Consider the following 27,702-nt stretch of genomic DNA (forward strand, 5'->3'; position numbering starts at 1 on the left):
TGTGGTTGTGTAACTGAATAGCCTGCAGTTGAAAGTCACAGAGAGGGAACAAGACCTGTTTAGACCACAGGGAGACGGGAAGGGAGGCTGGCCAACAGAGGAAAAAGGGCAAAAATGAAACGGCCAGGGAGGGAGTTTGGCTAAAAGAATGAGTAAAAGATGTCGAGGCAGACAGTCGGGGAAGGTTTGGATATTTTGACTATTTGTCTTGGCTGGTAACCTGAGCAGAAGATTAAAGTGAACATAAAAGGTAACTGTCACATGCCTCTGACATCATGAATAATGTGCATGCACATGTTTGAATTGTACACTATACCCATGTACAAGGATGGCCTCACGCTGGGATGTTAAACACCATGGCGACAGGCGCTGACCCCAGTCTTAAAGAGGTTAAAGGTCAACAGAGCTACTGAAGAGTTGACAGTGACCCTGAACGCAGGAACATCCAATACTGGGATCAGGAGGAGGAGGAGACGGGGTGGAGGTGGGGGAGGGAGGGAGGGAGGGAGGAGGAGAGGACAAAGCAAATACTTGGAGAAAGGAAAAAGGGGGCAGGGGCAGGAGAAGGAGGGGTGGCAGGATGAGCAAAGGGGGATGGAGAGAAGAGGAAGTAAGAGATGAGAGGATGAGCAAAGGAACTGAATCACTGATGAGAAAAGACCCAGGAGACATTCACACATAAACAACTGGGGGGAAAGGGGAGACCTGCATGCAGGGCGCAGGTTGTTGTAGTGCAGGTTTCCAATACAGATGAGATGAGAGTTGTGAAGCAGTTTGTGGGTTTTGGAAACTGTGATCTTTAGGCACAATGAGGCACAACACACACCGACCCACTGTTAGAAAGCAATAAAAGGCACACGGGAAGAATTGTAAGCCCCTGTTGCTTAGACCGATATTGAAATAATATGGTATACAAAGAACAAAAAGTTATTCTTCTGTTGCACAGTGATTTGATTTTTAAAAAGTTTCCTCAATGAGATTCTAGGCTAATTGTATTTAAGCTAAACTAAAATACTCCTATTGCAGCTGTTAGTGGGTTCCTAAAACAATCAAGCAAATTGTAAAGTCAGCAGTATTCAGGTACATTAAATATTTGCAGTGAAAGAAACTCATCTATTTCCTGAATTGTACGTATAATGTAAATGTGAGGGGAAAGTAATTTTCCCAGCATGTTGTTTTCCCTTGATGCATTTGGACAAATTACCCTTTAAAGAAGAACCCTAACACAGTTTCAAGTCCTCAGCCCCTCATTTGGTCTATTGTGTATTTTTCTCTCTGGCTCTTACTATGAAGTCACCTCCTGGAGAAAAGCGCTTTGTATTTTTATGAGACATTCTGACTACGCAGCGGTACAAAAACAAGGTTCTTAAACTGTCATTTTGCATTTAAGAGCACTTATCAATTTCATAGACGCAGTCAGAGCTGCAGTCTCAAGTAAGACATGAGTTATTCTGTGTGTGTCTGAAATGAGCCTTGGGAAAGGTTAGCCATAAACTGAAAAAGGTGTTTGATCTATAGCCAGGTATTGATCAAAAACACTGTCTAAGCTCATGAAAATGTACATGACTGTATGTGTGTGTGCGTAGGTGCACTCTGGTCGACAGTGTGCGGTGTATGCAGTAATGGCACTTGACGTGTGATTTGAGCTATGGCCAGGTATTGATCAGAAAACATCACGGCCGCTTTAAACTTTGCTAAACAGCTTTTGGTGAGACCTGACTAAGTGCTGTTACAGACTCATGAGCCATTAGGAGTTTGTATAAAAGAATAAAGCAAGGCGAGCAAAGAACGATTAGAGAGGAAAAGAAAATGTTGAATGTCAGAAGTGTGTTTTTTTCAGATGAAAAGGCCACTTCTTAGCAGAGATAATAGTTTTTCCACCGTCTTTTTTCACCCTTTTTTTTAAACATGTTGAATGGATGAATGCTTTAACTTGGTTTGATGCTCTTTCGTAATCTATTGTTTTAAGGTCGTTCACTTTTCCATATTGAAACATAAAACTTTTCTTATTCTTCATGCGGTGCCCAGACCCATCAGCAACATTAAATCAGAGTTTTACACAGATCATCTGTTCTTAACTTCATGCAACTGGTCTCAAGTTTTTCTTACAGGTTACATGTCATTTTTATCCACCCAGAAAACTGGCTCTTCCATCTTTTCTTTTCCCAAGCCTCTCCCTGGGCGGGTCTGCCTGCTATCAACGGTCTACTAACCTAATTGTTGCGCAACTGCTTGGTAATGGGTCATTTGTTTTAGGGTTGTTCTAGGGGGCTATGTCGACCTCTAATTTGTGCGCAGACAGAACCACACACAGACACACACTTTGTTGCAATCACAACGATTTGGAGGGGTTGTGTCAGGGGTAGGGTGAAGAGGAAATGTGTGTCTGGTTAATGATTCCCGCCGGGTTAGAGCGGACGGAGTGGACTGTTAAATGCTCAAGATAAGGAATAGAAACAGACTTTGCGGCACTTGGATTGTGCTGACAGAGTCTGCTTGTGGTGTATTTTGAGGAGAAAAGGGGAAACCATGAGGTATGGCACGGTAAATAACTACAATAAAAAGGAAGAAAAAAGGGTCCACAGTGGATGCCACCATTTTTCTCAGAGTGTTCGATGGGAAGTAAGTGGCGCAGCTACTTAGCTGTGTATTAACAGCTCACTAGTTTACTTTTGGATGGTAAAATTAATTCCCAGACACAATAATTACGGACACAAAGATTGCTCTGTATCCTTAAGCCATGCCTTTTCCCTTTCCATGATAAAACCAAAAGACCAGGTGAGCTCAGCACCAAATTATTTTACCTTCCACATAAGAACAGTATTAAGATTGACATTGGAGTATGTTAACCTGTACTGTGTCTCAGCAGTATGTAAGAGCAGCCAGTTTTCTTCTGGATCTTAATAAGTGTGACGTAAGAGAGGCCCATTTCTGTGTCCTGGATCCAATAGTAGCGTGTAATTACCTTTAAGACCTGCTCCCTATGCTAAAGGATTAGCCATAATCCATAACCAAAGCCATAACTATTGCCACGCTACGTTAATTCCAGTCAGACTCATGCAACACGCAGTTCAGTGACTAGGATGCCGTCTGTCTTCATCTGTGTCCTCTCTCCTCCTCTTCACTTCCTCTCCACTCCTCTCTCACCTTCTCATTTCAAATTGAAGTTGTTAAGCTTTATGCCCCTTCGTCTGTGATGTCAGAATTTGAGAGCAGTTTTGCTGTTGTACACAATCCAGAATAGAGAATGAGAGAGAGAGAGACGGAGAGAAAGGGAGAGCGAATGGAGAAAGAGACAAGAGAGAGAGGTAGAGAGGATTAATATCCTCTAAGGAGAGGTGCATAGGAGCAGAGGTGCTGTTGGTTTGAAATAGAGCTTAATATCCTGCTTTTACTGCTTATGGCAATAAGAACCCCAGTTTATGTGTGTGTATATGTTTTGTGTATGTGTGTTTACTTTTTAGAGTCTATTTCCTCATTCTTGATGGTGTCTTTGAAGAAGAATGAAAATATAAAATACACTACTTCCACACAGATTATACACATAACCATGCACACAAATTCGCAGGACCACCAGCTGTGTGGGTATTGAACCCCGTTATGGGATTTTCTCTATACCTTCATACCTATGCACCAGGGCTGCCTGCCTAGGAGCAAGATTTAGATTTAGATTTTTCTTTTACCTCTATGTAGTTCCATTCTTATATCACCGCAGTAATTTTGCATTTTCATTAGCAGGGATCAATCAAAGCTCTTAAACCAAATCAATGAATGACAATATAAAACAAACTGTGCAAAGAAATCCTTGCAATGTGTGTGAGTGGGTGCGATGGAACAGTTGGGGAAAAACAGGGAGGATACATTTATCAAATTATCCAATCTTAGTTGTGACAAAACAGAAACATTATGCCTGTGCTTAAATTGGGTCCTTCTTTGTTATGTGGAACGATTTTGGATTCAACTATGATGATAATTACAGCAGGTAGGTAGAAGGATATGTATGACAGTAGCTGTCTATGCCGTATCATCCAACCTGACAAGCTCTCTGCTATGCCCCGTTCACACTTAAGTCTGCACATATTCACACCCGAATGCTGCCCAGTAAAACCAGAGTCTTAGCTGTTGGACATTGAGCAGCTGGAGGTTCAGAGCCTTTCTCCAGGGCTTTGACACTATCAGTGCATGGCAACTGCTGGGACTATTAATACATATTTAATAGTTTGAGGTGCTGAATTCCAGTCTCCTGCATGAAATTCAGAAGTGCTACATACGGTACCTCCCCAACACCTACATCCTTTCTCTCCACCTCCGCTACATATCAAGCGTGCCACTCCATGTGTTGGATTGAATTCCTGGGGTTACTGAGCTGTCAGAATCGTGCAGCTCTGGTATACGTAGGATAATGAATACCTGCTGTATTTAAATAGTATTTGAATTGAGGGAGAGGATCATGTTGAAGCTCATTCTAGAAACTCACTCAGTAAATTATTTTCAAACTGGATTGAATTTATTGCTCTTATCTTAGTCCATGGTATGTTTAGCCAAATTGAGTCCTGATGACTAATGCCAACCTGTTAAGTGACCAGCTCTGCAGTGTGACTCAGTGTGTGTGAGTGAGAGAGAGATTTGGTGACAAGTACTTGTGCTTGTGGTGAAGGGAAGCCTGTTGTAGGTCACCTCTGTGATAGCTCCATCTCTCCTTATCACCCCTTCACTCTGTCTATCTGTCCTTGGCCATCACTCTTCTCTTATATCTCTCCCCCTCTCTCCCCTGCTGTCACTCACTCACCTTTCCAATCTTCCTTTCCACTTCAAACTTCACATTCCCTCCACAAGGTTATTGCGCATCAACCACTAAAACACTGTGTGTGCATGTGTATGTGTGTGTGTTTAAGCATATTATTTTCAGAAGCTAGACCATAATAAAACACCAAAGTGACTTTTTATGCTTCCGCTGTGGCGACAGCCGTGGCCAGAGGCATTATATGTCTGACTGTCTGCCTCCATTGTCGCACATGCGATATCTCAGGAACTGCTTCAGGGAATTCCTTCAAATTTGGCACAAACATACTCTTGGACTCGACGAGTAACCGAATTTGCAAGATAGATTTTGGTGGAGAAAGGTCAAAGGTCAAGGCCATTGTAACTTCACATCTGTCCCGTTCTTGTGAATGCGATATATCTGGAATGCCTGGAGCGAATTCCGTTTCATCTGGCACAAACGTCCACTTTTACAATGGAGGATGAACTCATTAGAATTTGGTGGTCAAAGTTCAAGGTCACTGTGCTCTCTCAGAACATGTTTTCTTGGCTACAAATGAAGAATTCAGACTCTTATTTTGACACATTTGTCTTCACACTTTATGTCTTATCACTACCACGTGACATTGTAATGTTCAACAAATACAATTTTTTCTTACATTTCATTAAATTTTCATTAAAAATCCTTGCTTATATTAAAAGAGACTGACAGACATTGACATAGATTTTAACTTGACTGGTTGGCGGAGGCGTAGGGCAGCAGGCCAGTAATTCTAGTTAGTTGTGCTGTCTCTACCTCACCACTTAAACATTTCAGGGTCTGCTGATTACCTCTGTTTCGCTTTCTGTGCCACACACACACAGCTATGCACAGCACAGCACACACAAACCATATAGGCACACTCTGCCACAAAATTGTATATGTCAGCTGGTTTACATCAGATCTGAGGCTGATTGGGAAAATGCCTGTGCCCTCAGTGCTCACACATACAAGAAGGCACACTGCTTTCTCCCTGCCCTCTGCCTAATTAATTTCCCAGATTGAGCATGTCCCACCATAAAGTGCTCTCCCTCCTTCTTGTGTCGCACTCAATCTGTTCCTGCTCTCTCGTGTGTCTCTCTACTGAGTCTGGCTCATTTCAGTTCCCCGTGGCCTTTGATTGCCTTTGCCCAAAATGTCAGGGCAAAGAACGTCACCTCGCAGAACCTCTGCCTCACTCATTTTCTCTTTCTTCTCTTTCCTAACCCCCCCTTCCTCTTCCTTTCTCTTTGTATCTGCCTTTTTTTTTTTTTTTTTTTTTTTTAATCTGCGCTGGAAGATAAACCCTGGTTTGTTGTCACACCAAATTCAGGTTCATTTCCACAACCCAGCAGTTTTTTTTCCCTCTAAAGCAGGATTGTCTGCATGCTTTCTCCAGTTCCCTCGAGTTCTCACAGCTTTTAATTTGTTAATTCTCAGTTCACCAAAGGCCAAAGCAACAGTCCCTCTCTTGTCTCCTGTGTCCTCTGTGTGTGTGTGTGTATGTGTGTGTGTCGTATTTGGTATGTTGTTTACTGCATTCGTCTTGGCACTGTGTTTGACCTCAGTTGGTTTAGCTGGGTACTTTGAAGATGAGCATATTGTGTTAATCAATCAGGCTGTGAGGCCACCGCCTGGCCAGGTCAGATGGGCATCAAAGGAGATAAGTGACATCCATGTGGTGCTTATTGAGGTTGCATTACACAGTTTTTACACTTTGGTAAGCTGTGTGCTTATTTACACACATGTAAACACACTCGCGTGAGATCATTTTCCATGTGTACATGTACACATCAGAGGAGGCTGGTCCATTGAGGCAGAGGAGGTTGGTCCTCTATTTTTGAGAGGCAAAAGGAAAATTTATTTTTTATTTAAGAAAGAGTAACTGGTTGAAATAAATCATTACCAAATCTCAGTATAATTTATAAAATATTATATATGTATTTTATCATAAAAAAAGTTTGTTTTTTGGAAGAAAATCCACTTAAAACGGCTCAACTGCGCCGCCAGCAGGCTCAGGAGACAGAGCAGGCTGTGTGAGGAGCAGGGAGCAGGAAGGTGGGGGCTCTACGGAGGTGGCAAGATTTTTACTTCCCTAACTGGCCTCGGGGCGGGATCTTCTTCCATTGACTCAATGCATTTAGGATGTCTTCATCCTGACCTGTGATTGGCTAAGACACGTAAAATGACGTCACGGCGGAGGAGGCTCTTCTGTACCAATCAGCAATCAGAACACAAGATTGACAGCAGGTTGGTCCAATGACAGTTCTCCAACCCCCCTTGGTTACTGTTGCTATGTGCGCCAAACTTTCACTCCCAGCCGTGCTGCTTATGCTGCTCCTAGCACAAGAAATACGGAGTTTTCAGAGATATTGGCATCGATTTGAAAGGAAATATCAGCAGATTTCTGGATAAACTGTTAGGAGATATCAGAGAGAAGCAGTCAGAGAGATTGTTAATAGTTTTCAGTTACGTGACCTGGGCAGCTGGAGGGTAAACAAAGACACGACCGGACTTTTTTTTTTTTTCTCCGCCATCAGCTCAGGTAAAAGCATAGCTATATCTAAGAGGTAAAAGCCAAATATGTATGTAATTTGAGTGGAACACTTTGTTTTGTTATTAATAATTACAGATTTTCATGGTTTTTGTTTTTCCTTTTTAAATCAGAGGGTGTAAATCCCCACTGTGGCATTTACAGGTGTTGAACACTGGCCTGCTTTTTTTTTTTACATCCCACATCCAAGATCATGGCTCTGTCTTTTTCATTAGGCCTGTGTTAATCTGAAAACAGTAAGATTTAATAAAATGATGTTGTTTTTAAGAAATCTTGTAAGACATTGTTTTACTGTTTAATTTTCATTGAATATAATAAAGTAGGGAGAAGTAGTGCTATAAAATAAAATGAGGCCGTGGACTGGTGTTCCTCCTGTCCTCCCTAATTTTTTCAGTCACCAGCCGCCACTGGTACACATACATGCTTACAGTAAACCCTACACGTACAGCACAATAAACAGCTGTTAAATTCAAGTCCTTGATGTTCATCCATGAAAAATAAACTTTGATACAGTTTTATAAAGAGTGGAAAATATGGTACAAATCTTCCACTGTATATATATATATATATATATATATATATATATATATATATATGTACATATACGTATATTTGACATATCATCACAGTTGTTATTTCTTTAAAACCTGTTGATAATTGTAATTTTTAAATACTTACATAGAGTGCCTTTAAATACTTGACATATCAAAAGACTTAATTATACTAAAGGGATAGTTCAACATTTTGGCAAATTGGCCCATTGCTATAATCCCATATAGTTTTAGGAGTAGGTTTGTTACCTTTAATTGTCGGTGCAAGCTATTTTTTAGAACGGTGGAGCAGAGCCGTGAGCTGCTCAGAGCTACGCTACAGAGGCTGATGGGATTTCTTGGTTTCCCTCATCAAACTCATCAAATACACAATCCAACAACTCCAAAAAACAAAAACTCTGTCTCGTGATGTGAATGTGCAGGTCACAACTTATCCACGAGATGGCTTTGGAGTTGTTGGATTGTGTATTTGATGAGTTTGACTCCTGCCTTGTAAAAATGCATTTCAGTACTGGATAACATTAACCTGGGAGTGTAGGACCTGTTTACATTTGCAAACTGCTATGAGCTTTTAGCCCATTTTTGATTTTTAAAGGGTGTTATCAGCAATCACAGACCAACCAATTAGAGCAGTGAAATGGGTGATGTAGTACAGAGCAACAGAAAAATGTAAACAGATTACAGCATAAGTGCAGTTGTTCCTCTTACAGAGAAAATATACTGTTCAGTAAGTTTAATACTGTTGTAATGGCGAATTGAGCTTCACATCAGCCGCAGCCATCTCAGTTGTTAACGAAAATGCTTTAGCAGCAATCCCGTGTCAGTCATCGTATCAAACCTCCTACATTTTAGATAAGTGGTTGTGATTAGCGCGACCGGTTTCTGGATGGATTGAAATCCGTCTTCTGAATGGGAGGGGAGCCAGGCCCATCTGAGAGAGTGAATAAACATGAGTTCGCTGATTGGTGTGGTTTCCAGGCAAGGGCAGAATGGGAGAAAAGGAAAAAAATAGAATTTGTGATATCTGCTTAGAAAGTAGCTTTTGTATCCCTTGTAACTTCCACAACTTAACAGGATGAGAAGTTTTGGTTCTGGGCATACTGCAGCACAGTGAAGAGGGCAAAGCTGAGGCCAAGTTTTTAAACGCAATACAATGAACTGAGTGAATGTCTTTCACATTAGACATGACAGTTGTGCTGTCTGGAATACATCAGCCATAATAAGCCTTTTTTCTGTTGTCCCCGCTGCCATATTTACACACACACACTCACACAGACACACACAGCACACAGTGCACAGCATACACACGGCATCTTAGTAAATCTTTACCATATACCACCACATCCTTCGTAGGCATTATGTCTTCATCAGTGGCTAAAATATGGTGTATAGGGTTACTGCAGATGGGGCATGGGGATGGCTTCAGAGCAATAAGATAGCAGTAATGGCACACCATCATTTAGGGGAATGTAATAAGTGAATATCTAATAACCCTGTAAAAGATGCTTAACCCCTGAATTTCTGAGGTCAGCTCCAGAGATAGGAGAATAAGCTGATTAAGAAGGGTTTCTTCTCACGTTGCGGTCATTGCAGGATTGACCAACTCCTGACCCCGCTGTTTGGAGTGTGGTTACCTTCACCTAGAACCACTCCCATGTTTGGATAAATCTGCTATTTATGGTCTTTGATAACAGCTTGTGCCTGATATGGGAAAGCAATGGGTTATCAATCCCCGTCTGGAATACAGAGGTAATAATAGAACACTAAAGATTTGAGGTTTTACTGTGTTATCCATCTTTGCTTGGAATTTGTGATATGGTTCCTCACTGAAAACCACAAGTAGAGTCTTACTATCAAATCTAGTTTTTACAGTAGGAAGCTCTTACTGAAAGAACAGGAGCTCTGGTTTTGACACAGGGTTACTGTTTCCAAAGGCACTAAATGGTCACTGACACTCTTTACATTGATTTCTTGTTCGATGATTGATTGACAAGAAGAAACGTTAGCACAAATCCCGAGAGGATTTTAAATTACCTGAAGCAATTGGTTTTAAATGCGAATCCCCACCTGTTTCTCATACAGTGACGTAGTTTCATTCCCATGAGACAGACTTGGTAAATGACAGGTGAAATGTGCCATGTTCAGAATGAATGATATCCATGATTTAAGGTCAAGCACACTCTCTGCTTCTTTTCACAGTATAGGTGGAGTGTAGACACACACACACACGCACACACACGCACACGCACACACACACACACACACACACACACACACACACACACACACACACACACACACACACACACACACACACACACACACACACACACACACACACACACACACACACACACAGTGAGAGAGAACCAGATCCTAAAGCCATTCTCAGGCAGAGCAGTAGAGTGTGTCCTCATTACCGTCTGTGAGTGTGTAGTCACTACTCAGTCACAGCTCCTGCTGCCAGAATGGGATTTTCCCCTCTTTTCTCCACTGACTCTTCCACTCCTCTTTCACCTTAACGTCTCTTGCATATCGCTTCATCTATTTCTCAGACAGAAAATCATTATCAGTCAGGAAAGACAATTTCCTGCTCCTATGGTCCCTTGTACAACGCCAGTCAAAGTTTTTTTTTTAAACCCTGCATTTTAACGTTTTTCGCCTAAATTTCAAGCAACTTAATTGTCAATTAATAGTAACTTCCTCAAAAAGTGAACTGAGAAATGTTGACTGACTTTTTTTTAAATTTCATGTGAACTTATCTAGACAGAATGAACTGAGCCAAAGTCCCTAATATCTGTCTCCAAACTTGATTGATCTTTCTAGTGAACAAAATGTTATTTGTGTTCCATTACTATATGAAGGGACTTCACTGTCATCGCTGGATTCAAATGTTCAATGTTCAAATATTAAACTATCATTACCATAACTAACGAAAGACTTTCGTGAGAGACTTTACACATTATGAAATGTGGATATCATGCTGCCAAAAGGCAGAAAGGAGATGGACAAGCCCAGTTTGTTGCTTCTGAAATTTAAAATTAGATTAGTTGAATTAAAAGAAGTTCATGTTTACATTTTTATATGTAACTATGCAAAACATGTACTAGTTTTTTTTTTGACATTTACAATTTCACCATTCTATTTAAAAAAACAAACTAATAAGACATCACTTTACATATTTTCCTATGTTCACTTTTACTTGTCTGCTTCACAACTATCTCATAAAACAAAGGCAGTGAGCTCCAATTGCACTCTCTGTCCCCGACAAGCTCACAAAACTGCTTTACTGTAATAAAAAGGTTTCACTGAAAGCTCCTCTCCTGTGCAAAAGTAGCCAATGATTTCCATTTGCCACTGGGAGTAGCTGGAGTTTACAGGCTCCTGATAGAGGATCAAAGGAAGAGAGGGAGAAACAGAGCACACACAGGGATATTAGACTGTAATAGCAACCAGATGAACTTGTTGATAGAGTACTAAACAAGTCTAAATAGCCTAACACCTGGCTCGTTCTGACAAAGGCATTATCTGACGGCACCAGTTTACCAACTTGAGAGTGTAACAAAATGATGTTTAGTGTTATTTGCTTTTCTCTTTCTCCTTGGAGCTATCTTAAAGTGCCATATGTTTTCTTTATAAAGGCTGGAGCCTGTTGACAGTAATTCAGATGAGGAAGGTTGTGTGCTGAGGTGAGTGCAGCAAAGTAATCAGGAAATGCATGGACAATGTAGTCACTCGCACTTCTTATACATTCACTGTGGTAGGCAGCTGTCTGCTCCTATCCTCCCGCTTTGTCAGGTTGAAAGAAGTGAAGCTGAAGGGGGAGAAACAGGGGGATCCAGAGTAGGTGGGGAGGGGAAGTAGAAGCAATTCTGTTGTTTGGTTCAGTTAACTATGAAGCTTTCCTCTTTTATTTGATCTCCCTCTTCCCTCAGAAAACTCCTCAGTCGCTCTGCAAGCAGTTTTAACAGCTGCAGCATGTGTGTCTTAACATCAGATGAGAGGTCTGAGCCCAGGTAATCGAATTTGGGATCATGTGATTGGACAGGACAAGGGGAACAGAATGGCGAGCCATTTACCCACTTGACCCGCCTCACATTGGCTCAAAAGAACAGATACACACAGATACAGTCTCCAGTTTTAGAATACTTTGCCAGGTCACTGCTGGTCAAAAGAAACAAAAAAAACACAACATGGCTTCTTATGCAGTTGGCCCATCTGGCCGACTGGAGCCTCTTCCCCCCTGTCCTTTTTTACATGAAACATACTGTTGCTTCAAAGCTGCGTTACTGCCTGTTTAGTCATAATGTGCCATTATGCATGGCATCCAAGAGCATGCTGGAGCACAAAAAGAACCACATGTGGAGCACTGCATGTGCCCAGAGCTATATATTACACATGTTACATACTGCACATGTTACACACTATGTGTAGGAGACTCTTCTTTACATAGTTCGGGCTGGGCAAGGGGGGAAAGAGGGTTAAATACATGTAGTTGATTCAAAAAGCATGAGATTATTCATTTCCCTTCTCCTGTGGTAACAACAAGTCCTACACTCATCGTGTGCATGTATACATGTGCACACACACGCTTCGATAGCAACCCCCGACCTAATCTGCTGATTGTATGTTATTTAATACTGTAATGTGTGGAGGCATTTTGAAAAAGTGACGGTGAGAAAAGTGAGGAAGGGGAGAGGAAGAGATCCAACATGAAAACAAATTAATTCGTAAAGATTTTTTCTCCCCCCGCCCTTTCTTATTGAAGGGGAGACGTTTCAGTCAAGCTTGTTTGTAAAAAAGTTTGAAGTGAAATGGATTTCTGCGAATGAGAAAACAACATCAGGGCTAAGCAACTATTTGAGGGTGCTGTCAAAGGCTTTCTCTGTCTTTACCCTCCTCCTTTCATCTTTCTCTCATCCCTCACTCCACCTCCTCCCTTCCCATTCTCATTAGTGATGGTTGTGAGAGAGTGGAGAACAAAGCCCAGGCCCGGCCAATCGATCACCGAGCCCCACTATCAATCGACTGGTGGAGCACAGGTCTCCTCCATCTGCCCAACGATTGGCAGGTCAAAGATTGATGAGGAAGACTGTTGTGTGTCTCTGTGTGTTAATGCAACAGAGTATGTCTTTGTGTCAGATAAATTACGCAGGATTAAATCTCATCGTGTTTGTCGGCTACATGTTTTAATTTGTACGCTGCTCACAAAAAAAAAAAAAAACCCAAAAAATGTATCGAAACTATGTGTGTGTGTCTGTGTTTGTCTGTGGGCGTGGGTGAGGGTGTGTGTGTGTGTGTGTGTGTTTGTGGGTATGCAACAAAGCCCCCAGACACTGACAGATATTTGTTTTGGTGGATACTCTTTACCCTGGCACTATGTTTCTGCCCTGGCAGCAGTAAACACACACACACACACACACACACACACACACACACACACACACACACACACACACACACACACACACACACACACACACACACACACACACACACACACACACACACACACACACACACACACACACACACACACAGTAGAATTAAATCATAGACTGGCATGGAGTCACACTTTACCCTGGCACACTGTCATTGCCTTTCAGTGCTGTGACTCATGCCAACGCTCTAATGGATGAATCCTGCAGCAGTCTGAACAAGATTTGTGCATACGTACAGTATGTGTGTGTGTGTGTTACCTCGCGTGTAGTTGTGTATGATTTCTAGGTGTTGTGTAAACATTGGTATTATGTGTCACAGCTGGCCAGATGACTTGCCCCGGTTTCATCTCGAATTTCTGCACGTCTCTGTGGGAGGACGACGCTGCCACATTTGCATGAGAAAGGTTGTCAGACTAACACCTTTTCTTGTTTCTATCCCTCTCTCCCTCCCTCCCTCCCCCCGTCCCCATCTCCCTCCCTCCCTCTCTTGTTTCCTCCTCCTGTGTCCACAGCTCTGATAGCCATAGGCCAGTACAGCAGCACCATAGAGACCGTGGATGCCGGCTGGTGTAAGGATATCACAGACCAGGGAGCCACACAGATCGCACAGAGCAGCAAATCCCTCCGCTACCTGGGCCTCATGAGATGTGACAAGGTAACACAGCCCATAATGACTGCTGTCTGTAATGTACTCTATGTCTGACTTTCACTTTAAAAGATGCTTCTGGAGATGTTTTCAGATGTAGCAAATCTTTTTTTTTTTTTTTTTCAATCAATCAGGCTTTATTTGTATAGCACTTTTCATGTCCACAACAGCTCAATGTGCTTTACATGATAAAAACAATGAACATAGGGGACACATATTGGGAGAGACACATACAGTACATTCACATACACATACGCATTCACACCATCATTTTAGAACATTGGATTTTCAATCATTTGCAATGGGGAAAATAGAAGTAAAATAGAATAGGATAAAATAGAATAAGAATGAATGAATTAAAGTACAATAGATAAATATGTATAATATGTAGGTAGATCAAGGGGATAGAAAGATATTGTAATTAAGACGATAAGTAGTTTTATAGCGATAAGAATAATAAGATTCAGTTAAAAGCCAGGCTAAAAAGTTTGTCAGATCTGATTTGAATATCTGATTTGAAGATCTGAAAACTATTCTTGCAATAATTTTTAATATAAAATATTTGTTTATGCCTTTTTCATCAGAGAGTCACAGAGTCATCATGGAACCAAACACGCATGAACCCTGAAAAAGTTCCACGTTAGGGCGACTGGCTAATTAAAAAATATCCAGAGGAGAGCATGTGGAGTAGCTAAGCCTCTGCTGCCTGTGCCCAGTGTGTGTACGTGATGCATGTTTGAGTCAGCTGGTTGGGTGATAACACAAGTAAAGTAACATAATGACCCCTCTTAAAACTACTTAGAGATGCCTCTGGATCTGAGGGACGATCTTTCCAAAGTCACTCTTCAACTCTCTTCTGGCCTCTCAACCGTCCAATCACTAACCTGATGGAGGCACATTAAGTGGTACCGCCATGGTAACAAACCGCACCCACTTCTCCAATTGGACATAAGCATCCACTTAGTGCGGGATCACTCAGCCTGACACGAGTGGGATAGGGGGTTAGACAAGGAAGGGGAAAGTGAACAGCTGTCTTAACCTAGAAACTTTAGCCCATACTGATATTGTACAGCTCTGTGTCTTCTACTGTAGCCTGGTACACAACGCACGCTTTAATCCCAGTGCTGGTGGGCCTCCATATGGTGAGTGTAACAGTATGTTTTAATGAGGCCTTTCGTTTTCAGGTTGAGGCTAAATTTTACAGTTGGGTTTTGAGCTGAACAAATTTAAAAGCCCCCGCTGCGCAGTAAAAAGTCCAAGTAGAAAGTTGGCAGGGGAGAAAAGGGAGGGAGGAGGAATGTTTGACTTATAGTCAAGGCCTTACACCAGGTTGGGAACTCATCATTTTTATTTCTTCATTATAAAATCAGTGATATCTGTGTGTCACGGCCTCCAGGTTGACCCTATGGATTTCTCTGATAAAAACGCCCACTCGGAGATCGTTAATTGCGACGAGAACATCGGTGTATCATATTTATCTATTTATACTGTAATGAAATTAAAACATATGAGGGTCCGGCGGTGACCCCATATGTGTGGTCTCAGTGATGAAGCGGTGTACTCAGTTCACATTATTGCAGACATGAATGTGTATCCATCATATTTATCTAGGAGTAATAAAGAGTAACTGCATTACATAGCAGGTGATCACTTAGATTCCATTTTCATTTAGTTCCCTCCTGCCTCGCCGACTCAGTGACCCAACAATCGATATTACAGCCATGCTAATAAAAATCTGTTCAGGAACGACCTACATCTTTACTGGAATAACAATTTTTCTCAGTTTCTTTCTTCGTATGCTTTCATGCCCCTGCCCTCTCCACAACAAATTCACCCATCCCTCTGCCCTCTATCTCGCTCTTCAAATGGGATGTTCATACTCGTAATTTGCCCCAGAGGATGGAAAGATAAATAATTACTCTCCCTCTGCTAGAAGGGGGAATTTGGGGATGACACCGCTAAATACAGCAATAATTGGTGCTATTAGAGTTGTAATGGAGTGTGAATCGAGCAGAGAGAGGAGTTTGACAGTTTCCAAGGTCAGGTGTGTTACCAACTCTGAACGCAGAATTAATTCACTACATGCTCGCGCCACCCCCCAACATCCATTTCTCTGTTTTCATTCTCTCATGTTATGTCCCTAAAATTGTGTTTATCATAGCAAATGAGCCTGGAGTATCGGTGCGGATTGGTCCTGCCTTGTGTGGGGAAAGAGATCAGCCCAGGGCGGCTACTTTATTTGTTTTTGTTGTTGATGTTGTTGTTGTTGTTTTTCCATTAGGTTAGACGAGGAAGGGAGTTACAGTAGATCCGCTCAGGTTTCAGGAGGAGAGAGAGAAGGATAACGGTAATCTGAAGTTCGCTCAGAGGGAAACAAATAAACACAATTGCAGCGGTCACAGTGAAAATGAGAGCTACACAGCGAGTTAAAGGGGTAAAAAGGTGAAAGCGAGACACCGGCCAGGGGAATTGTGGTTCTCTTCGTGTCAGCTCAGGGGCAGCAGTGACCATGTTCTTCTTTCTGCTCCCCTCCGACTCTCATCTCTCTTCTCAACTGCCTCCCTCAAACTTGCTGCCCTCGCTGCTCCTCTCCAGATTCTTCAGTCGCCTCAGCTGAGGATCAGTGCCTCTGTTTTCCCTGTCTTCCATTTCATTAGGATTAGGAGAGTTTTCTGTATTTTTTTTGCAGCTGAATAAAGTTAAGTTTACAGTTAGGGGCTTGATCAGGGTCACTTTAACAGGGTCATTACTGCCTGTTGTCTGAGTTTGGCCGGTGACTACTCCGATGTAGAATTGATGCTTTCAGCCTGTGGCCACACTGCTGCTTCACTTCTTTACTTTGCTTGAGGCAAAATTCTTATGTTGAAAAAAATATATACACAAAACCTTTTTGGCAAAAAAAGCATTGTAGTTTTCACAGCTGTAATATGTGTCTGCATGCCGTGTCTCCTAAATGAATCAAATCAATACTTTGAAGTACTTTGCAAAATTGTTTTCAGTTGTTTATAGGCAATGCATTCAATTTGATCATCATTTTTTTCCTGGTTTGCATGTGACATTTCAGGCTCCGGGCAATATTGTATCATGCTTTATTTGTGTATCACAGCTGTTAAAACTGCAGGCATGTCAAATTCAATCTGAGGGCAAACTAATCTTATCTCTGCACTTAATGCAGTTCTGGGAAAACACAGAAGCTCGGGGACAACTCTCAATTCCACCATGTTTGCTCATAATGAAAGTCTTGTGCAAATTGCTTGAGTTGAGATTTCTCTCAGTCACACAATGTCTCTGTGTTGACAAATCCATTGGAATGTTTCACCTCATGCCTCATATTTAATTCTTCATTGTTTAAAAATAAAGATGTGAGGCGCAGCTTTGCTCTCTCCATCTTTTTCTTCCTGCTGCCTTGTGTTGACAACATGAACCACCAGCATGTACTGTACCATAAAGTCCGCAGTACTTGTTCAAGTACATATTGAAGTATGTATTTTTTCTACGCTTATAGATTGTTCAAGAACATTTTTTCGAAGGTTACATTCTTTGATACAATTTTCCAGGCAAAACTACATCATCTGTACAATGTGTCTTCAATTAGATTTGAATGGTATTTTCTAGTGTTGTGGTACTCAAGACCAGTCTTGGTCTAAAGACCACATTTTCAAGGTTTTGCTTGACATCTCAGAAATGACAACATTTTTACTCGGTCTAACCTAACCCTCACCCTCTTGGGCTTGACTCAGTTTCAACCCCCTCAAAGTCTTGGTCTTTTCTTGGTCTTGATATGATCTTGTCTTGGTCCTGACTCGGTCTTGGGTTTGTCCTAGTATTTTTATATGCTTGAGCTTGATAGATTTTTATTGGTGTAACACTCTTAGCTCAACTACTCACAACCTCAGATTGTTTAGTTAAGTCACAGGATCTACACACTTGACGAACCATCTCAATATTTACACACAACCTACAACTGTCTCAGCCAACATACTGTTGCTAAGGGGGTCATCGACAATGGCCCCAACCTGAAATAATTTTGCTCTGCGTACCAGCCATGACTGTTTGCGTTGCGAAAATAAATTGTTATACACACTTCCACGGAGCGGTTTGCTTTGGCAGAGGGTTATTCCTTGTGAGAGCTATGTTGACAGTGTTTTGGACATATTACAAATATCCTAAAGTTAATATTTCCCTTACAAGGACTTTGCTTGGTTTCTGTTCAGGATGTGTATGTTGTGGGAATTTAGAACAAATCACTGTTATAGGTAAGCTAAAACCAGCTCCGATTAGAAGCGACAGTGCCACAGTTACACAACTGACCTGCTCAGCCATCATCGTTAGGGCTAGCCTGAGCCTGTCTGTCTCGCAGATGTTCAGGTAACTTCTACAGTATACATTCGACTATTTAAAATAAATACAGTTCCCGTCTCTCCTTATTTCTTCCTCTCTCCCTCCCTCACATTTTTCCTTCTCCCCTCTCAGAGCTTCCTCCCAGACTAACTGATGTGGAGTTAGGTTTCCGTGTGGGTCCTGTCAGTCTTAGACAAATACAGCCTTGTGATAACCTTGACACACGGTGCGGACAACCCAGTCAGCTCTCTGCCTCGGCAGCGCAGCCTTCGCCTGTGTAAATTTGTTTGGAATTGTCAAAACGCTGAGAATTTTAATGTAACAGCTTCCCTGAATGTCACAGGACTTAGAAAGTGTAGAATTCATCTAAGAACTGTTAACAGGATCCAGCTGGCTCTCCTCATGTGGAGCAGTGTGAAGGATCGATTGCCTCCGTCACAGTTTATACAAACGTGCTTCCGTACTGTATACATTTTACTGCTAGGGAACCTGAATTGTGTGTCCATTGCCATTTGGACTGATATGAAGAATTCTTTTTTTTACGCTGAACAAACACAGACCTAGTAGAGCACTTATCTGTGTGTGTGAAGTCAGAATGTTTTCTTATTTAAAGTCTCATTTCAGTAGCTCTGCCTCACTAGCTCTTAATAGTATGGAATGCATCCATTTGCCGCACTGACTTTTTTTCTTTCCCCTCCTCTCTCCTACATGTCTGAAGGATTTCCATTGTGTGGCTGTGTGTTTATTCATGCTGAAATGTAGTGTCTTTGTGTGACAGTGTGTGTTCTCCGATAGGAATTTATGTTATTTGCTGTTAACACAGTTCATAATGGCGCATTGAAATCAGAACCCCTCCAGGCCCTGAGCAAATGGCGTGCTCCGCCTGCCTCATATGATTACACCCCTCTGCCCTCAGGGCCAAGCGTCCCCGTTCTGATGAGGGGAAAGAATGCGATTGATCCAGACTCACCCCAAAATAATCAAATCAATTCATTTTGTCCTCTTTTCAGCTATAACTCTGTGCCAGTCTTTTGAAGAACTCGGCTGAAAGACTCAAGGAAAACGTGTCTTAATCTCATGAAAAACGGGTCCTTTCTACTCCGCAGTGTCGCATATGTCAGCGCTTGTGTCGTGGAAATGCCCAGCTCCCTGCAGAGTTTACTGTTAAATGTTTGATCTTTCTCAGCGGGAGAAATTCAACTTTCTACAGTACACTTCGACAAACACAGTGGAACATTATGTATTAATCTAGTTTATGCTTTTGAGTGGTGAAATTCAGTCCGATGGCATCATGTGTAATTTTCAACTAAAATTATAGCAATGTCGTAACAACGCTCGGTTCACTGGAGACTGGCAGACACTCACACACACACACACACACACACACACACACACACACACACACACACACACACACACACACACACACACACACAGAGAGAGAGAGAAAACACAAAAAGGAAACTCAAGCAGACATAAACATGCCAAATCACAAATTCACCAAATGCTTTTGCTGTTGCATTTGTAGCTTTTTTGTTTTGGGCTAACCACAAAATTTAGGACGAGTGTCCAGTTACAGGGTCATGGATGGAGCAGTTAGGTTTATTGATTCGTGGAGAAACTCACTGTGCAGCCAAGCACTACACAATGTAAGTCATTGTGCTCCTTATCTTGACCCTTTTTCATATTTCTTCAGTGCGTGTTAACTTGCTGTTTTCTATAATGTGCCCTCTTGGCCTCTGCTGATGTATAACTCAGGGGATCTTGATCTTTTTCAGCTTCAGTGGAATGTTTTCTTTAGAGACATTCTCACAGCTTTCTCATATGTTCCCCCTTTCCTCTCATCCTCTTTCTTCCCCCTTCCCTATTCTTTCTCTTTCTCTGCTCCTCTCCTTTATTCCTATCTTCTTCAACCCTATGCCCCCTCCTCTCTTTTTCTGCTTCTTTTCCACTACTTCATTAGAGTGAAAACAAATGGGCAGTCCAGGTTGTGAAACAGAGAGGGAGGCAAACTCACATAGTCAGCATGAAGCTGGACTAGGAAAATAATGACACTGACTGCTACCGGCCCCTTCAGGGACAACTGGTGGAGACAGCAAGAGTCATCATAGTAATGGAAGAGATGAGGGAGGAAAATGTAAAGTAAAACAAGGGCTGGCCTTGAGGAAAGAAAAATAATGAAAAAAATGATTTAACGAATGACAGAAACCAAGACAAAATAAAAGTTAAATTAGATCAAATGAAACAATAGAGTCAAAGCTGGCTATTCTTTTCATAAATGGCCCCCCTAAAAAAGTGTTTTGTGTAGGTACATCCGAGGCGTGCTTCCATTACCTGTAGTGAGGTGGAGCACCATTTGGGGAACAGGTATGAGCATTACTGCACCCCCAGATAGAGGAACCAGACAGACCTTGTTAAAAGAACAGACATACCAATCAATATGGCCGTTCCACTGGTACATCCAGCTGCTGGGGACTATACAGAGACAGGCACGGCACGGCAATTTGCAGACATAAACAAGGGCCTAATTGTTCAGGGCCTGGAGGTTTGGAGTGAGGAAAACAAAGATGAAGTATGGTGAAGAGTTAGGAGGCATTTTAGCCCTCGTTTAGGAAATGAGAGTTTGGGAGTTTGGTAAAACTTTTTTTTTGATGAGCGTTGTTACTGTGAACAGCAGGAGTCCTTGGTTTAAAGGCTTCTAAAGTGAAGGGGAATTAGAACAAAGATGCCTCACGCACGCCATCAAGTGTAAGATAGGCAGGTTCCCCGGCTCCTATTTTCAAGGCTTTGGTCGGACTTGAATGTTCAAAGTCAAGAAAGCAGTTTGAAAGAGTCATTTGCCATTTGTGATTTTCAGTGTAATCTTGGGAGTCTCATCCCGCGAAAGAAGAGCTGTATTGATTGGCGGTCTTAACTGAAGCCGCCTCCTGATCATCCCTTCATCTTGTTTCTAAAGGGCAGGAGCAAGGGACAGTGAAGGAGAGAGGGTGAAATAAAGTGAGACACCGACAGAGTTCACCGAGTGTTTGAAAGGAATCTCAGAATTGCCCTAACCCCCCAAAAAATCTCCCAGAGACACACATGTAAACCCAACCTCATACACAATCATAGTGTTTTTGAGTTGTTGTTTTTTTTTTGCCGTCCCTCCACCCCATTCTGCCCTCTCTTTATTTTTTTGCCCCTCTTCGCTCTTTTTGTCTCTCAGTGTCTCCCTCCCTTACCCTCCTCAAAGCAAGGACAGCCAAGGTTGTTTGAATTTTGGATGCTGCTCACATCTTTTGTTCATTCAATTAGTTCATTCAAGCCCCCCCTGTCTTGTCCTTCAGTCCCCCCCCCCCCCCCAACACACACACACACACTCACTGTCCCCCCCACCCCTTCTCCCTCCCTCATCCAGTGCTGTTTACTCATCACAACGGAGGTCAACATAATCTCATGGAGTCATGGGCAGACAGTAGACACGACTCAGTGTGGCCTGTGTCCTCAGATTTGCCAATCCTGACATGTTTTTGGTGCAATAACTAATGTTCGGCTCAATACGCTCCCTCTATCTCCTGGACGTTGGGAGAGACAGCAGGTGTTCACAACCCAATTTTAGCCTGCAGGCGTAGCGTCTGACTGTGTTGGTGATGAATTAGCTATTTAATGCTAATGACAATGTAGCTCCCCTCGCTGAATGCTACGTCTGTACAAATTAAACACATCCAGACGAGCTTCGGATTTTTTTTTAGGCCGCTGATTAATGTCCGGCTTGATAATTGATTGGAAACACTAGCCAATGGACATGGAAGCTTTGAAAAAGTTGTGCTGTCATTTCTTTCTTGGAGGAAAAGAGTGTCAACAGAAATAATGTTCCTATGACACATGGCTGCTTAGTTGAGAAAAATAACTATTCATATCCAAGAATGTAGAAAAAAGAAAAGGTAAAGATTAATCAAACTGTCAAGATTTGTGTTTGTACTGACAGTGGAATAGAGCAAAAGGCAAAAATCAGTGAACACACTGACCTTTTAAATCCCGAGGAGTTTGACATTAATGGCAGTTCTCTCGTTTGGTGATTCACAATTAACCCCGAAATTCAGGAAAAAAAAATAACTCTACAGAAGGTGGTGTTCACGTGTCAGAGTTTGTAACTCAAACTGATCACACAAATCTAATCCATTCTCTCCTCGCTCTGAAGAGTCACTATGAATTTTGCATGGTGGTGTTCTTTGAAAGGACAGGGTCAAGCCGTCCTTGTTCTTTATTTATTCTGAAGAACTTGGGAGTCATGGGAGGCAGAGAAATTAAACACAGTGGCTCTGTTGTGATTATCTTTCAGAAATTCTGCTTGTGTCTGACCTCCAGTAAGCTGCTCTGGAATTTGTTCCTACAATTTCTGGAGGAGTGCGTGTGTGTGTGTCTACTCTGTACCCACCTTACTATGTTATGCTCCTTGCTATTTGCAGACAAAGGAGTGGTTTTGATTTGCACAGTGTTCAACAGGCCTCTTATTATTTTATGACCCTAACTAGTCCCTGTGGTAAAAGGATGAGCTCACCCTCATCATCTGTGTCTCTGATTCTCTCTCGGTGTTTCCCTCCATCACCACATCTGTCTCTTTCTGTCCCCTGTGCCCCGTTTGTTCTTTTTATATTTTCATGTTTCATAAACTTAAATGGCAGGATTTAGTAGCAATATTGTGATATCAAGTTGCTATTTGCGGTTATAAAATGTTATATCAAACTGTCAATCACATCCAGTCTGTATGGTAGTAGAGGCAAGAGTTTGTGTTCCAATCTGAAAAGCCACCTAAACCATATAACCATAATATGAATTATTTTAAAGAAGCAGAGGAAAAGTCCTGGTCTTAGAGGGACTCTACACTCAGACCTGGTCCAAAGTACACACAGGGTTTAATTAGACCCAATCCCAAAAATAGACCACTTCACAGTTCACTCTCTGTCTTACCTCAAAACCACATTTTTTCCAGCAATATTTTCTGATCAAAGCTCATGGTGAGTTTCCTTTAGATAAACTGGCACACAGATCCAGCGTCCATAGCTAAAGAAAGAAGTCTTACCTGGACCAGATTAGACTGAATATCACTCAGATTGAATTGGGTCCCATACATGTATGTTTATAGTGATGGAAGAACAAATTTATCATAGTATCACTGATTATATAATAAAATAACATAAGACAAAAGTAAGTTATTACAGGTAATTCAAGCATCTTTTCACTCCTTTTATATTATAGCAATTAATTTAAAGTGTTAAGTGCAAAAGATTTAAACAGTTATTAGCGTCATTGCTGCAAGAACATCAGACCTCATCAGGCTGCAAGGCTTCTTAGTTCCCTGTGTCACAACACCTCCAGGTTTAATTAGCTTTATTTTAGTTCTACATAATAAGATGGAGCTGCGATAGTGTTTTACGGTGTTTTCTTTTCTTAGACTAACAAATAAATTGTGCAAAGCCTCTTGAGTTATGGTATGTTTTCCTCCAGTCTGCAGAGATAAGACGGCCAGTGTAGAAAGAGGGATTGGGCTGAGCCTTGTACACATTCCTTTAGTTACCTTTGTCACGCGTGATGGAGTGTGGGGTTTACAAACCTGGCCTCCAGAACCTCTTTCTCTGACCCTGTTCAGTTGAGCCCCCACTTTTCAGCGTGCACGTGTGCATGTGTGTGTGTGAGCGTATGCACCGACACCCGTCTGTTCAGTTCTGCTGCTGTCTGATATTGTGCAGGGATGAAGTTGTGTGAGCGGGACCAGACCTTAGTTGTCGCAAGCGGTGCCTGACCTGGTTTTTAAAAGCACATTCAGAGCCCTGCTCTGCAGATTTCTGTGAGGGGGGCTTTCTGAGACAAAATCAAAATGTTTGAGCTTGGGCTTTCCTCAGTAAAGAGCAGTCCATTCCTTAAGCTTCCAAGCCAATGCATCGATAGTTCATTTAGAAATATTGAATCCTTCAGAATAAGTTTGTGGCAACCACTTTTCTGCCCCTATACTTTTGTTATACTCTCCGCTTTTCCATCCATTCTCTTTGCCCTCCTTCTTCTTCTTATCAGAGACGAGGAACTATCTTTCATTTGTCCAGTCACTCGTTTAGAAACTTTACAACCGGGGCTTTTCCTCTGAGCAGTTTAAAGAAGGCTATAAATCTGGCTTGTTTAAATCCTGACTTGTTTAAGCTGCCTTTTACTGACCTGATGCACTGAATTCTTCTGCTGCCTAAACAGGCTTTTTAAACATTTACCCCAAATGTATTTACTAGTTGACTGATACACTTTCTACATGGGAGTAGACAGGGAACGGGGGGTATTTGTCTCTCTTTATGGCCCTGGGACCAGCAATGACTGCGACATGGCCAAAGAAAATGAGAGAAGGGAGAAGACAAAAGAAGAGAGAAAAGAACCTGGTGGAACTGTGCTGAATTTAATGAAAACACGGTGGAAATAATACCATTTTTCTTGAAGAAAAAAAAAGAAAAACACTCATAATTATATTAAAAGGATCACTGAACAGATTTTCAGTTTCTAATATCATATGCATGCATGTATATTCATTTAAATTCAGGTCTGGGGTTGTTCAATATCAGCAGTTTTATTGCTTTTTTTTCCAGGGTCATTGTTTCTACGTAATACAGAACTTAATACTGAACTCAGAGGGTCTTGGTACATTCAGAGGGAGCGAAGGCCATATCTTTTTTTAGTCCTCTGTTTCCCAAACTCTCTCCCTCTTGCTTTATTCCATTTCCTTTGCTTGATTGCTAGGAGCAGTCAGAGGGTGTTCTCACCATGCCGGTCTAATATGATATGCATCTTCGTGTTTGTGTATCTGATTATCGATTTACGGCCCTGCTCTTCTTTTTCCCACTGAAAATGTGAACTGCTTCGGCATTATTCATCTTTACGACGTGTTTTACTGTGCCGCTTACCCGGGGGGGAGTGCCCCTGCATTTGCGGTAAATGTATATTTTACGTGGTGATAGAGTGCATTTGCATCAGAGGATTAGTCTTAAAAAGGGGCTCTGTTGAGAAAGAGAGTACTCCCAGAGAGAGCAGAGGTCAGCTCGGGGACTTACCTTCAGCCGTCATGTGTAAAAGTAGAAGAGCAGTTGTCAAGCACTCATACACTCACTGACACACACATAGCCCTATAAACTATTAATGTTTACTGTACAGCATGTTCAAATAAAAGGTGCCTTTTGCTGAATGGCATATCAGACATATATCTTTTTGTTTTCCCCTCATCCCTCTCTCACCCTCTTGTAAACCCTGACAACGGCACATTACCTGTCAGCATGCATTACAATGCACTTAGATCTACAGGACAGCATCTTTGAAGTTAAAATGGGGGAAAATATCATAAGTATAGGCCTTGCTCCAGATAGCAGTGGCTGCGCTCCCAGATGCTTCTCAAAGATTAGAATCATCAGTGGGTAGCGATCTGCTCTATCATATGGCTCCTCTACAGACTTGGCAGCAGGTTTAGAGGAGGGGTTGAACAGTACAGTACAGTACACTCGATCAGGACTGTATGGGGTGAAAGAAAAGAAAAGAAAAGAAGAGAAAAGAAAAAGCTCCCTGCCAGAGTCATATAAAGCACCATTCCAGCCACCAGAGCCCCCAGTGTTTTCTGATAGCATTTTTAAGCTTATGTTGCTTAGCAACAAAATATTGTTAAGCACAGTTTTGCCCGGTAACAAAATGTCACTCTAGGAAGAAACAGCTGAATCACTGGTTTGAAGAAATCAGCGGCTCAACTGCTGTAACCGGAGGACTCTCCCCTCTGCCAGCAAGTTACCCACAGCATTTGGTCTGACCTTCATGTCTAACATCAGCTCTGAGCTGCAAATACCAAGCAGGTGTGGTGATGTCATCACATCTCATTCAACATACCACAGAGCCATGCAAAGGGCACGTAGCCACGTTCTGGAGAGAGAAATGTGGCTGTGAACTCTGGGAACTGACTAGAATAGGGTTTCTTTCACAGGGGGCTGTTGTTTTTGGTACAGTAACCGTGGCTGTCTGGCTAGTGCAGTGGAGGAGAGTTAATGGATGCTATGATGTATAAATACTGGATTCTTTATTCAGTGGCAATAAGTTGTTATAAAGATGTCAAATAAATCTCAAACCAGGTAGAGGGAATTTCTGTGCAGTGTTTTGTAACCATTTAAAATTGTGATTGATATTGGAATATTTTTTCTTTAATATTGTTTGGCTTTTGCCTCTTCAGTAATTACATGTTTAAATTCCAGTTGTTTGGCACCTGTTGTATGTCACATTGTTAACATTTCAGCTAAAACAAACTTAAACAAAATCACACAAAAGGATGAATAATATGCAAACACAGTATTATCATCAACAGCTGAGCAAGGCAGGGGAATAGTCAGTCTTTTCATGATTTCCATCAACGTGATCGTGTTGCATCTCTTAACATTAGCAATGCCGCAACCGGCAATTGGAAAATGATTCAGCATTTTGATTGGGAGCTATTTTGCGTGTGCAGTGTTTGCTCAGCAAGTGGAGGCGCACTAAATTAGCATTAATGAATGTTATGGCCTCCCATCAGTATGACAGGTCTATTCTTTAGATCTCTTTTAATTGCAATTAAGCCCTGATTAACGAGCTGGGGGATGTTTCATTCTCTTTTCAAGAATACAGCGTAATATGTTATGAAGGCAATCAGGGGTTTGTCACTTTATCTGCTAATGAGGCTCAGCCATATGTCATAACAAACTGAACCCCTCTCTGTATTAACAGATTTTGGAGCCCTTGGTTAAGATGCTCCTCTGTTCCTGCTTTAGTTCTCTGTGAAGGCAACATGTGGCCATTTTTTTTGCCGGCAACCCGCAGGTGTTTGTGCGAAAAAAAACAAACAAACAGGTGTGGGGTCGCCCCTGTGGCTTAGAGTTTAAGACGCTGACCCTAACCCCGTTTCACTTCCTGTCATTTCTCCACGACCACATCCTAATAAAGACCCACAGAAATATATGAAAGCCCCATCTGGCCCCATCTACTCTTTGCTAATATTGTTGAAATTGAATCAAGACCAGTCAGACCAGACAGTCAATGATAAATTCTCAATTAAAACTTAAAGTTATTGCTGAGGTCAGACACCTATAGGTCAGTTCCCATACCAAGCACTGAGAAGATGCAGCAATGGAAATGTCCCTTTGTTGCATCAACCTGTCAAAGTCTCAGGTCATAAATCAAGTTTACATCCAAACTCACCACAATTAGTTGAATAGAAATGTACTGTATATCTATAGTATAATATATTGGCTCTACTGATGAAATTGCATGTTCAGTTTGATTTATCTACAACTAATAATAATAATAATTCATTAGATTTAACAGCAAATCTTTGATCATAGCCCTCTTTCATTTTCATTCTTGTCCAC

General features: G+C 41.8%; 1 protein-coding gene across 3 annotated transcripts in view; it reads left to right on the forward strand.

The window, feature by feature from the left end:
* Window positions 1-27,702, forward strand: part of fbxl17 (F-box and leucine-rich repeat protein 17) — a 223,210-nt gene that overhangs the window by 190,339 nt on the left and 5,169 nt on the right. For all 3 annotated transcript variants that reach the window (XM_083979537.1, XM_083979536.1, XM_083979538.1), the window contains exon 10: window positions 13,839-13,981. In XM_083979537.1, the coding sequence (XP_083835663.1) occupies window positions 13,839-13,981 (143 nt within the window). The remainder of the gene's footprint in view (window positions 1-13,838; window positions 13,982-27,702) is intronic.

Source organism: Trachurus trachurus (assembly GCF_905171665.1).
Source record: "Trachurus trachurus genome assembly, chromosome: 9".
In the NCBI taxonomy this organism is placed as follows: Eukaryota; Metazoa; Chordata; class Actinopteri; order Carangiformes; family Carangidae; genus Trachurus; species Trachurus trachurus.